The sequence below is a fragment of the Toxotes jaculatrix genome, chromosome 18 (assembly GCF_017976425.1).
Source record: "Toxotes jaculatrix isolate fToxJac2 chromosome 18, fToxJac2.pri, whole genome shotgun sequence".
Taxonomy (NCBI): Eukaryota; Metazoa; Chordata; class Actinopteri; family Toxotidae; genus Toxotes; species Toxotes jaculatrix.
Window position 1 is genome coordinate 3788584 of NC_054411.1, and position 13567 is coordinate 3802150.

Below are 13567 nucleotides of genomic sequence, written 5' to 3' on the forward strand. Positions count from 1 at the left end.
CGTTTGACCATAATCACAGGTAATGTTTGTATGATACAGCAAACCTGCAGCAGTGTGGCTCCTGTCAGTGTCAGGCCTGACCCACTGATTGTATGTTCAGGTGTTTCTCATGACTCTTAGTAGTATATAGTATAGTTTACTGTATATATAGTATAGTATCAGGGTCTGTGTTGTCAAATAAGTAACATAAAAATAACAGTACACAAATTCAAAAAGGCATTTTTTAAAATTGGAATTCAATTTGTTGTTTAGACAGTGCTTTCCTGTAGTAAAGATGAATTATTCATGTTGATAAAAGTTAATATAAGTTTATTTAATGTTTTATATGGGTGTAACCACTCCACACACCAATTCCTGTAACATTTATTTTTACTCTGATGTATTTTTAAAGTTCTGTAAACTGCATTGGTGTATATTTGAGTCTCAGCTGTAACACACACTGGCCTGTATATATTTTGTTTGTGTTGTTGTTTTGTAATTGTTATTGATTAAAAATCCTCATGCTCATGTTTATTATTTCATCTTTACATGTGTACATATCTTTGTACACATGTAAAAGTAAATTTTTTTAAACTTAATGAATCCTTATCAAAGATGTTTACGTGTTTGGTGGAATAGCCAATAAATTATCTGTATGAGTCAAAAAGTTCACTTTTGTTCAGTTTTATTTCTTTATTTCTGTCTTAATCTAATTTAGCAAGCTTTTAACTTCTGTTTGCTGAAAGTAATGAGGTGACATTCTGATTTATTGTTAATGATCGGGTTGACAACCTGCCTATTCCCATTCAGCCCAGATCCTCACAGAACCTGATTTATTTTCTCTTTTACCACATTTTAACACTTTCACACCTTTTATTTTCTCCTCACTGCTTTCCTCCTGCTGTCTCCTCGTATATCTTCACGCACAGGCTGTTGCCTCTCTCGTGATTGATAAACACACAGCTACTCGCAAAGCTAAAATACTGCCAATTATAGGTTCACAATTTCAATGTTTTAGACACGTGACATACACTGTGTATTATTATTTCCTTTACATCTGTGCATGTGACATTGCCTTGCAGCTCGTGTGACCACACTTCCTCACTGGCTTACTCTTTTTTTAGTTTTCCTATCTTATTTTTGTCCTCATCCCTCCCTTCAACCTACATCGCCCTGCCTCTACTCTTCCGTCTCCACTTCTGCTTCACTTGCCATGACATACACCCCCCTCCTTAAACAAGCAGCCACCGTTTTCCCGTCCACTATCCGTATCTCCGACAGCTTCCCGTTTTGCATCCATCCGTCACTCTGTTTGCAGTGACAAGATGTGGAAATATGAAGGGCTGAAAGACAAATGAGTGAAGGTGGCGGTGTTGTAGGAGATGGGAGGTGGAAACATATTCAGTAAGAGACTTGGCTGTGGAGAGAGCAAGCGAGGAGAGCGTCGTCTTCCCTCCTCTTTCTCCCCCCTCCTCCCTCTCTCTCCCCTCTACTCTCTCACTCTGTGCGAGCATGTGTGTTGGTGTGTGCGCCTCTCGTCTCTCCCGGCTCCGCTGTTGTTCGCCGCCGCCACAGATGAGCTGGGAAGAGGAGGGAAAGCGGATGTATCTGGACAGAGGAAGAGGAAAACGGGAGGAGTTTGGATCGGCATGCAAGACTAACCAGCGGCTCTGATCATCAACAGCTCTCCCTCTCCCTCTCTCTCTCTCTCTCTCCCTCTCCCTCTCTCTCTCTCTCCCCCTCTCTCTTCTCTCTCTTTCTGTGTCTCTCTGTCTTTCACACACACACACACACGCACACACACACACAAACACACACTCAGACTTACACACACTTGCGCCGGCTGGATGCCTTCTCGCTAGGCTCAACGAGAGAGGTGCTTAGGCTTGTCATTAGTTGGGGGCACGGGAGATCTTGGGAAACCTGGATGTGTTTGTGTGCGTGTGTGTCAGTCCTCCTGCACACTCGTGCACGAGAGAGTTACCGCGTGAGTGTGTGTGTTTTTGAATGGAGATGAGTCGGGACCATAAATACACAGAGGCAGCTTTGATTGGCTTGCGGCTTAAGTGACTCTCACCTCTCGCTCCGGGGTGTCAGGACTTGCCTCTGGGATTTTTGTCAATGAAATTTAGCAGTCACAGAGGGCGAGAGAGGATGGGAGGGCAGGCAGGGGGGCCAGTTTGGGATTTGGGTAGTGTGTGTGTTGAGTGGGTATGCGTGTGTTTCCCTGTGTGTGTGTGTGTGTTGGGAATGTAGTAGGAGTCGCCGGCAGCCACAGTAACTCTCAGCTCAAGGGAGTGATTGAGAGTAGAGGTGGAGAGGAGAGGGATGTCCTGAGGGACCATCTTTATCCTCAGTCTCTTACTTTCTCTTGTAGTTATTTGGATTGTAGTGATCTTTGCCTTTTTATGTCTACTTCCTCTCCTTTGTGATTTGTTGCTTGGCTTTTAATTTGCTGTTTTTCTGTGTTTTTTTATGGTTTCTGTGAGTGTTTGCTGCAGGTCTGTGTTTCTGTCCTCTTTGTCTTTTGCTCTTTTGTGCCTCTGTTTTCTTCCCCTTCCTTTTCTCTTCCTTCCTGTATCTTATCAGTTTGGTCGATATGATTATAGGATGTGAATTTAAGTCTGTTATTGACGTTTCCTCTCTGTCTGCGAAGGTGTGAGTGCACCGGGGGCTCCCTGGCTGAGGAGCTGGAGGGCTGATGATGGATCTGAAGGAGAGCTGTGGCAGTCAGGGGAGCCAGGAGAGCTCCAGCCTGCATCCCACCTCCTGGCAGGCCTTTGCTCATACCAGCACGCTGCATGGCCTGCGCTTCGTCTTCCCTTATGGTCAGCCCAGTGTGCGCCGCTTGCTCTGGGCCGTGGCTCTGCTGGCCTGCCTGGGACTGTTAGCCCTGGAGAGTGCCGAACGCCTAGCGTATTTCCTCTCCTACCCGCACGTGACCAGCGTGGATGCTGTGGTGTCGAGCAGCCTGGTCTTTCCCGCCGTGACCGTTTGTAACCTCAATGCATACCGCTTTAGCCACCTCACACGCAATGATCTGTACCATGCAGGAGAGTTAATGGCCCTGTTGGATGTGCACCTGAAAATCCCCCAGCCGCATCTGGCTGAGCCCGACGTGCTGGCGTCACTGCAGGAAAAAGCCAACTTCACCAAATATAAGCCCACGCCGTTCAGCATGAAGGAGTTCATTGAGAGGGTCGGCCACGACCTGAAAGAGATGATGCTCTACTGCCGCTATCAAGGCCAGGAGTGCAGCCACAGCGACTTCAAAACCGTAAGTCCACTGATGTCTTTTTTCTAAATGTCAACTCTGTTCTGAGATCAGTTGGGGTCAGATCGTCTTTTTTGCCTCCCAGCCCTAAAAGGACTGTGGTACAGAGGTGTTTGGGTTGCGTGGTCTGAGTCTCGCAAGTTTCTAGAGATGGATATATATTTTCTTCTGCCAGCAAAATGACTTGATGTATGCTGATAGTTGCTCTTTCCCTCCCACGCTGCTACGCTGGGAGTCTCCTGCTGTGTTTTCTCCTTGGTACTTTGTGTTTGGCTGCACAGGTTGACTCTCAAGCTTTGTTCTGCAAATATACTCTCTGCTGTTGCCTTGTTGTTGTCCTCAGCCTTCACATAATAACATGGTGCTTACTGGCACATACAGTACTGCAACAGGTGTGTAGTATTTTAGTCACTGCAGGAGAGCAACTGTTTTATCTTGGAATTTACTAGTGAATAGTAAATTCTCCCAAATCCCTCCACTACTTTCTTTATTTCTCCAGCCAAGTAGTTTTCTTTCTTTTTTACTGCAAATCAGAACATTTGAAGGATCTTTGTGTACCTGCTGGTTTACCCGATGAAGCCAAAAAAGCCAAACATATGCTGGTGTTAATATCTTATAATTGGAAAAACCTGTTTACTTCACTGTCCGTTGTAGTAGCCTGTTGTTTTCTTTGTTCTGTCAGAGCTGTGCTTGTAAAACCTGAAGACGTAGACCAGAGCTAGGCACTGTCATGTTGTTGGAGTGCAGTCCTTTTTTGTTTTACTGATAAAACTGAGATTCTGATCATTTAAGGCGTTTATGTTTCAACAAATACTTTACTTTTTGGCAGATCAAAGCGAGCAAGTTCTGGCACAAAGTTGGTTTTGACACTAAATCATGATATTCTCAACACCCACTTGTTGCGTGCTTGGACTCTCTCAGACTGTTTGTCCATCAGTGGATAGATGAACAGCACACTGCATGCACTATGTGAATGTTAGGAAAGGAAATAGCAAAGCTTCAATAGCACAACCTAGTTTTTCTGTCGACCTTGTGCATAAGAATCCTGTCTGTTATTCCTTCAATGACAAACAGAATGACAAAAGGCTTTTTAGATCTTCTGAGATGCCTTTAGAAAGTGTTCTGAAGGATTGTGTGGCTGGTATTTTAAAGGACATTGCCGGGGTGTTTGCAAGATTTACCTCATTACCACAAATCATGTGTAGATAACATTTCTGCAGACCATTTTTAATTGCACGCTGTACAGTTTTAGGGTTTAGGATGTATTTATTCTGCTGTTGGTGTACTCTGGAGCTGTGTAATCCATCACACTGAACACCGAGTCTGCACGAGCGTTGTTGGTGTTGCACTGTTGTTGCCTAGTAATGCAGTTTATGTGCAGACTGATTTTGAAACGACTGCACCACATTACCTTATTATAATAATGTGACGGGTTGGGGTTTAATGGCATTTTATTGAATCCAAATCTTATCACATCCTGTATTGAATCAAAATGGGTTTCAGTGAATTTCGTGTAGTAATGCATTAAAACTTTAAATCTGGGAATTAAAGCACTTCGATTAGAGATTCTATAGTGTCGGTGAAACAGGGCTGCAACTTAGAATTATTTTCATTATAGACTATTACGCAGACCTCAGAGCCTGAGGTGAGCTCTTCAAATGTCATGTTTTGTCTGACCAAAACGGAGGAACAAAAAGTAGTCACAAACATGACAAAGAGAAAAAGCGACAAATCTGGAACCTGAGAATGTGAAGCAAATTTAACTTTTTTTTGCCTGGAAAATGACGATCAGAATAGCTGCAGATTATTTTTCTCTTGGTTGACTAAACGATTATTGGATCATTTCAGCTTCAGCGCTATAGCTTATTAAATCCAGGTATTTTCCTGGACGGGAGCCGGATCCAAAATGGAACTGCGTATTGCAATGCAACCCAACCCTAACTATGCCAAAAATGTAATGCAGACTCAACACTGTAACAGATAACACAACTCAAGCAGGCTTTATGATTATGCCAGTAGACTTTAATATCGCACAGAAGTGAGGGACAACCAGTGGCTTCCTGGTACAGTAGAAAAGTACATTCTGGTTTCCAAAACACAGCCGCTGTCAGCTTTTCACTTCTCCTTCAGTTACATTGGTCTATGGAGCACGGTTATGACGTACAGTATGTATCATGGCACAGGGTCATGTAATGTGCGGTGGCCTGACTTTCTATTTAAAGCTCGTATGCAGATTGCAGCTGATACAGATCTGCATTAATGAGATTTTCTTTTTGTTTGACGACCTCAAAAATGACCAGTGATGCATGCACAACGCAAACCGCTCTCTGGGATCTGATGTGCTTTGATGAGCTCTTCATTTTGTCCAGAGCAGACTCTGTTGTCATTAATGGAGCACATCAGCTGAGTGTAATCTAAGACGTTAAAGCTTCCAGGTCTGTGTCTGTTATGGTTGGATTGATACCTTCACGTTTCACCCTGAGAGATGGTCAATGCACAGACACTAATTGGAAACACAACAGTGGTGGATCACATGTTGGCTGCAGTGATTTTCTGTTCATGCCTTCAGACGGATGCTTCGCCCGGAGCTCTGATCCATATTGCAGCGAGCCGTAGCAGAGCTACAAGTGAGCAGTTCCCTTCTCGTGTCTTCCAGGAGAACTTGGGATTTTCATAATTTCATTCTGTTGAATCAGGGACTTAATGCAAAGCTAGCTTGGCTCTGACTCTGCCTCCACATGTAGCCCACTGAGTCTCTAATTGACTCCCCTTAGTAACCATCTTGCATGTTGTCTGACACGCCTTTGACCTCAAGCTGGGTTCAAAGATAATCGTGTTGACAGAGAGGCTACTAGAAGGCACTGTCATCCTCTTTGCCCTCTGCCTGTTGCTGCTGCTGAGCTCCTCCTGACTTCTCCCCACTCCTCTCTGTTGACTCGCTCTGTCACTTCTCTCTCTGTCACTGCAGCGACACACCTTCATATCTCCAGCGCCTTCTGAGAGGAAAGAAAAAAAAACACCAGGCCCCAAAAATAGAAAAATGCATGCATGAATGCACTCAGACACATGCATTCACACAACTGCATGCATAGAGGCACCAAAATATACATGACATGAGTACACATGCACAGAAGAACGACATTACCATGACACTCTAGGGACGTGAGTTTGAATGACATTGTGATGAATGACCGCAGGGGGGATTGTGGGGACATGGGAGTCAGTGTGATGTGACTGATGGAACTGGAGCATAGCACTGCACAAAAGGGAAATGACATCAGTGCAGCGCATTTCCACCTATGTGCAAGTATTATGTGTCTCCTCAGATGTGCAGACTGCTCATCTTGTTAATTTATGCTCACATGAGAGCACATCTGCAACCCACCTGACATGATTCATCCTAAATAAGCACTTTGGTACACTTGTCTTTTCAAAGATGCCAGAAAGGAGGACACATCTTGAGCCAAATTCAGCATTCTCCCATCCAAGCGGAGCTAGTGAGCGATACAAAAGCCTGCTTTCACCCTGTTTAGAGATTCTTTCAAATCCAGCATCTCTGCCAGGATGCTGAGTGGTCAGAGTACAGCTCCATCCCAGTTAGTAAGGTGTGACTGTGGCTCAGTGAGAAAGTTGTGGTGCTGAAGGGCAGAATCCAGAAAGTGCAGTATGGTTTCAGCCTGCATCCACAATTCACGAAAGACCACTGGAATATTTTAGCTTCTTTAAAAATATGAACAGATCAGAAAATAATTTTATCCTCCTTCCCTTAAATCACATCATAATGACGTGATCATATTGAATTATCATTTTGAAAAATTCTGTTTAGAGCCAGAAAGTAACAAGAAATTGTGTTACAGAAATGCCAGTGATATGTCTGAGTTATTTTATCTAATGGTGTCACTGTGTCTAGCTTGTCCCCTGTGAGCATTGACAGCATTACTTTCCAACTGTAAAATACCCAGCTCATGGTCACTGTTATTAAATAAATACATTTAAGGCATAAATAGTGCTGATACTTTTTTATTAGGAAATATAGTGTCTGCTAAACCACCTCTGCTAAACAATTAATACAATTAATACAGTTTGATGTTATAAAACATGAAATTAAGAAAAGAAGAAAAAAGAACAGATATCAGACGTCATATTTAATCAATGTGACTATGGTTTAGGTTGCCATCAATTAGCTAAATTGATCATAAGGTATCAGGATCGGGGTGCCTTATCACTTCAGCTAAATATTTTCCTCTGGTAGAATATTGCAATTTTGATTTTAATCGTAATATGCAGCTTTAAAAAGGTGTGCTGATGTCATTGTGAGTAGATCATGTGTTTTGTGTATTGGAATTAGAGGAGTCCCGCTCGCCTGTGTTTGTTTTGCTGTGTGCGATTACAACCATGATTAAACGCTGATTGATTACACTGACAAGCCACATCAGTGTCTGCCAGAGTGAATCATCTCAGTGTGCCTCAGTGTCGCTGCACGCTTCAGTTATATATATATATAAAGGCCCCTGGAGCAGTGCAGGCCAGGGAGGACCCTATCACACTCCCTGTCTTAATGTGAAACCTGATAGCAGCCAGACCCTGAGCTCTGTATCACACAGACTCTAATTATCCACTCGCCTATTCCTCTTACCAGAGCCTTGCTGGAACAGCGCTGCCAATGTAATGGTGCTGGCTGTTTACAGCAACGGCAATTAGCCATTACACACAACCTGTGGCCTTAGCACTTCACTGGCTGCTTATTACATGGCTAGATTTGCCTTGCTCTCGCCAACAGAGCCGCACAGGACTACTGTCAGTCACCCATCGGGGAGGATTGTGTTCTTCCTAATCTGTCCTCCCCCTCCCTCCTCTGGCCACTCCATCTCACTAACTGCATTTTATCATCTCCAGATTCATTTCTCAGCATTTGAAAGCACAATGCATCACATTAGGTTTTAGTGGATGTACTGTATTAATCACTAATGTGGCATTACCATGGCATTTTACGTTCCCGGCAGGCATGATGTCTGAGTCTCTTAAAGGGCATGGAAAGCACCACTGCCACCCATAAGCCCGCCACTCTAAAACACCCCGGAGAGGCAGCGGCAACCTGTGCTATTTAACCAGCTTGGAAGAAAAGCTGGCTTGCAGCCACAGACAGACAGCTCAGTGTGGATAGCGCTTATGTGGTAGACACTGCAGCTGTCTGCAGAGGTGGATTATGGTAGGCTGCTGATATAGTGCGTGTTGTGGTGAGGCTTAAAGCAGCAGTAATTTTCCCTGAAGGGTTTTCCTCGTCCTCGAACAACTGATACTGATTCGGTGCTGCACTTATAGTCAGTGGTTTTAGTGATTAATGAATGATTAATTGAGTAATTCAGTTTGTTTCATGACCAAACAAAAAATATGAAAATTTGGCGTAAGCCTAAACTGCTTCATCCACTTTCAGAGCTTTAGTCATGAAAAGTATACACACGATTTTTTCCTGCTGCCATGGAACCGTGGTCTTGCACACTTGACTTACCTGCGACCTAACAGTGTACATAATGGAGAAAAGGTTTTCTTTTGCCCTGACCTGAGCTTCCTAGGCAGTCAAGGAACTAGATAGCAAAATCATGGGCCAATGAATGCAGAGCTCTTCGTCTATGGTAAGCTGGTTGCAGTGAGCATGGTGGTCTGTGTTGTGTCTGAATTAACTCCTTTTCAACTGAGTACCTTTAGACAGGCTTTCTTTATGCTTAGAGTAAACTAAATACTGAAGTTCAAATGCAGCAATGCAATAGCAACACAACAAAGGTGTGGATCACTGATGAAATGTCACTAAAACAGATGTAAAACAACTCTTTTGTGGGAAGGTGTTAAATTATTTTGTGTGCTTACTTCGCTATGCAGTTCTTCATTCCAACAGTTTGGTTGAACAGTGGTTTGGAAATGAATATGGCTTTAAAAATCAATACTAATCCATCACAAAATGCCTAGATCGGCCCCTAGTTTGGCTCAGGACATCACTAATATACATGTTTTTATTTGTTGGTCCAGTTAATCACCTAGTGGTGTTTTAAGTAAGACAGAAAATGAGAGGTTTATGGCAGGGACAGAGTGGGGTGTCAGTGACTGAGGAGAGGAGAAGTGGGGACATGAAGTCATGGTTTGAGTCTGTATTTGGCTGGCATTGACATCAGAAAAGAGAGAACAGGAAACTGGAGGAGAGGAGAGGAGTACGGCCCATTACCTCAGCACCCTGTCTGGAGACCTACTTCATCTTGGCCACAGGAGGAGGAGAAGGAGTGTGTGTCTGTGTGGGTGTGCATTTGTTCATAAGTGTGTGTTTTAACGTGCTGGAGGGTATGTTTATTTTTTCATGTGTGTGTGGGTTTGTGTTGTAATGTCCTGTCACATGCAGTCAGTCTTGGTTTGTCCTACCTGTGTGTGTGTTTGTGTGTTTGTGTGTATGTGTGTGTGTGTGTTCTGCAGCTGCTCCATGCATTAGACATCAGCTGCTTTCAGCAGATATTGAGTAGTGGTTATGAAATCAAAGGCCAAATGGCTGGTTAAGTCAAACACTCTCTGCCTGTTTGGATGCTGCTTAGTGATTTAGTTGGTTTCCAAGAAAAAAGGTATCCTGCATGATCATGGTAATGTATTGCTTTATTCATCTGTGTTGGAAATCCTCTATTTGTTTACCAACTTATGCGGTTCAATTACAGAGCAGCATCCTGTGACAAGATGAGAATATTGTTTTGTTGCTCTAAGGCCATTCGTCTTGATAGTTTGAAGTATGGATGCATTTAGAAAAGGGAAGGTAAGACACGCTCCCTTTGACCATGACGTTCCACTTGCTGAATAACCTGACAAAAATTCGGAATTGTTGGCTCCTCACTTAACTAAAGAAAATCACAGGAAGTTGATGTTTTGGTGAGAAATTCATCCATTCATGGTTTTGGTTGTCAGAAAATATGGTGTGGGTGGGTGCCTGTGTAATTACTGGAAGCTGCCATCGCATTTTTATCAGCCTTGCAGTTGGAGAGTGTTAGAGGTTTTTGACCCTGTCAGGTTTCTTGAAGCTATTACAATATTCTGCCTGAACATAGAGCTTAGACAACATGTTTTTTTGTTTTGTAGACGATAATAACTCTGAAGCATGTAGGAGGTAGGCACACTGAGGTAACACGCTGGTGACATGCATATTTCCTGATGCAAATAATATTTATTTGAGAAGGAGAGGATTAGTTCTAAACAATGTTGAAAGCTCAGCAGGAGCAAACTTCTCAGTGACATGGTGATGTGCATTTTAAAAATTTGCATTAACTAGTTGCATTAACATCTTGCCCTTAGTGGTGCTACTTATAAAACACAAATGGTGATGACCACTTGCATTTCAAAGGGGAACTGCAATCAATACAGTGGCATGAAGTTGAACCTGAACCATCACCTGTGCTCTACATCACCTGCTTTGCTCATTTTCCTCCCTTGGTGACATGGATGTGTTTCACAGTCAGGTTTTCTGCTGTCTAAATGCAGATGATGACTTCATGAACAATTCCTCTGCAGCATAAAGGCAGCCCTGAGGATTTTATCAGCGTAGTGGTCAAATGTGATTTCGTGTTGTCTGCAGTGATACTGTTCCTCCTGTGCTCTCTGTCTCCTGCTCTGTTTTTCTATTACCTTTCATGTCTCACGTTTTCCCCCCGCTCCATAATTTACCACATGGTGTCTGGGCTGGAGTGTTAGATTCTCAGACCTGACTGGCTGGCATTGAAAAATCACATGCCCCCCTTAAACAGGCTGACAGACCCTTTTAGACTCCCTTTTTGTCTACCTGTCTGTCTCTCTTTAGCCTCTGTATGCTGCCAGGGAGCTCTTTTGATCTCAGTGTTCAGACTCACCTGAGAGGTGTGTGCTCAAGGCCTCATGGCCCCATGTTTGCTGAGGTAAAGAGATTTAGGCAACTTTAATGGAAAGTGACCATTGCTTAAATGGATGCCTTGATGTTTTGAGTCACAGACTCTTTTGTCATGTTCACTGAATACTTGCCGCATTGTGGGAGTGTAGGAAAGGACTTGTTGCGCGTTCCTTTAAAGTACAATCTCACAGACATTTCTTTTATGATTCAGTCAATTAATCAGTCAGTCAGACTTTACATTTCTCAGAATGTTAGGATGCTTCGTTTAGAGGTTGCTTTTCTACTTTGCCTTTTAGTTGAAAAACACAGTAAATATTTGAAGAGCTGTTGTAATTTGCAGAACAGAAATTTGTTTTCACCTCACAATGTGACTTCTCAGTCTGCTGAAATACCACTTTAAAACTTTAAATGTCAAGACATACCTTCAACAGTTTGATGTGCCAGCGCCGGCCCGTCTCCAGGTACGGCTGCTGTCCTGCTGGAAGGGATCTTACATTTGTGTCAGAGCAATGTGCGCTCTTTTTGTCAAAATGACGCCTGTGTGCAGGACAGCGTGACTGGAAATCACAGACATTGGCCCCATGAGGCCAAAGTTGGATTGATTCTCTGTCTCAGCTATTTCTTTGTTTGACCAGGGTTTTTTTTCTTTCCTCCATATGTTGGTCTCTGTCCCTCACTGACGAATAATGACAGGCTGAAAGCATAGTGGAGCATGTAACAGCTAATGAACCAGGTATTTTTTTAAAGAGTTAGTGGACATCAAAAACAGAGATGAAAACAGAGTTGATATTGGACTTAGGTTTGTCAGGTCACCATGAACACAAATACTATTAAATGCTAATGCTGCTCTGTGTTTCCTGGATGTGTAAATTGGCAAGTGCTTGCTAACACATTTACCTCCGCAAGTGGCCAAAAACATTTAAAAAAAATAAATACTGCTCTAGGTTGAAGAAAAAAATTCACCATACAGTAACCTGACAGGATTACTTGTCACCTTGCGAAATGTTGTGATTGAATGTTGTGTACTTTCTGAATCTACCTCATGTATTGCCGCTTCAGTTAGTTGTAGTTCTGCTTGTTAAGCCGCATAAAGTGTGTGAAGTCATAGCTTTTAACCAAAAAATGTAAATGTAACACCCTTAATTTACCACACTCAACATGTCTTGTGGCCATGTTGAGTTCTTGTCTGTTGTCAGCACTGTCAGAGTTAGGGAATGGAAAAAAATGCTCTCTGCCTTTTACTGTGCCTCTTAAGCTTTGTGTTGTGAGAGACTGACCCCAAAACTGATGTTTACCGCTGTTTTAAAAATTAAAATTGTGTTCTGCCGAGACCTAGTAATGTTTCACTTTTCAACTGCCTTCACTGCTTCCCTCTTTGGTTTGGCGCTGTTGAGAGAATAAAGCAAAGCCTGCACAAACACTAGTGTCTTTACCTGTAATTATCATGGTTAATGTTGTTTTTTTTTTTTTTAAATTAGAAACAGCTGAATGAATGGACTGTCTATTATTTTTCGAGTATCTCTTCTGCCCTCTCCTCTCTTCTACGATCTATGCAGACTTTACCTCCAGGTGAACAGTCTGCAAAAAAGCACAGACCAGCTACATAAGCCTTGTTTCCATTGCTGCCTCACAAAAATCTCTTGCATGTAATAGGCCAGCATGTGCTTTTGTGGATTCAACAACACTTGGAGTATCCTTTGAGAACTCATTTGGATGAATATTTTACCAAGCCTATGTTTTTTCCTGAGATGAAACTTCTTTATTTTAAAGAAAACAATCATATTGATGCGTCAGTTTTTCCCTGCAAATTACACATAAATGAGCAGCACAACCCCCGTGCAAACAAATGTGTTAACTGTGTTAATCGTGTTTTGTACTTTTTTCTTTTCACCTCTAGTGTCATTTCAGTGTTTCTCAGTCTAATAATATCTTGCTAAGTTTGTGTCAGCCCTGCCTTCTTTACTTTCTCTCCTCAGCATTGACACTCAGTTCTGCTTTGGCAGTTACTGCCTCACTTTCCCTCCCCATTCATTATTCAAGGAGCGTTTGCTTGGATGTCCTCGGATCTGGATCCAAACTCCATCCTGAGATACCACATGCAGCACCGTAGGGCGACTAGTACCATTAGTAACTGTCTCTATCATGTCAGGCTACAACAACACTTCCCATACCGCTGGCAGTGATACCGGCTGGTGTTCCTGACGAGATGAGTGCATCCCTGTGAAGCGAATGTGCCAGCTCATTGTCAGCATCAGCTCTGATGCGGGAAGGTCGGCGGCTATAGCGTTTAACTTGTTATGAATATGTACTGACAGCAGGTGAGCAGCAAAGGCAGTGTTTGATCTTGGATCTACATGGACATTTACTCAGTGTGAGGACGACTGGCAGGCAGACAGGCAGGTGGGGATGGAGGAGGAGAGCAGGTT

At 43.1% G+C, this 13567-nt stretch overlaps 1 protein-coding gene across 1 annotated transcript in view; it reads left to right on the forward strand.

The window, feature by feature from the left end:
• The first annotated feature begins 2683 nt into the window (after nucleotides 1-2683).
• asic2 (acid-sensing (proton-gated) ion channel 2) overlaps nucleotides 2684-13567 on the forward strand; it is a 265815-nt gene continuing 254931 nt past the window's right edge. Inside the window, exon 1 of the mRNA XM_041062780.1 lies at nucleotides 2684-3256. Within this exon, the coding sequence (XP_040918714.1) occupies nucleotides 2684-3256 (573 nt within the window). The remainder of the gene's footprint in view (nucleotides 3257-13567) is intronic.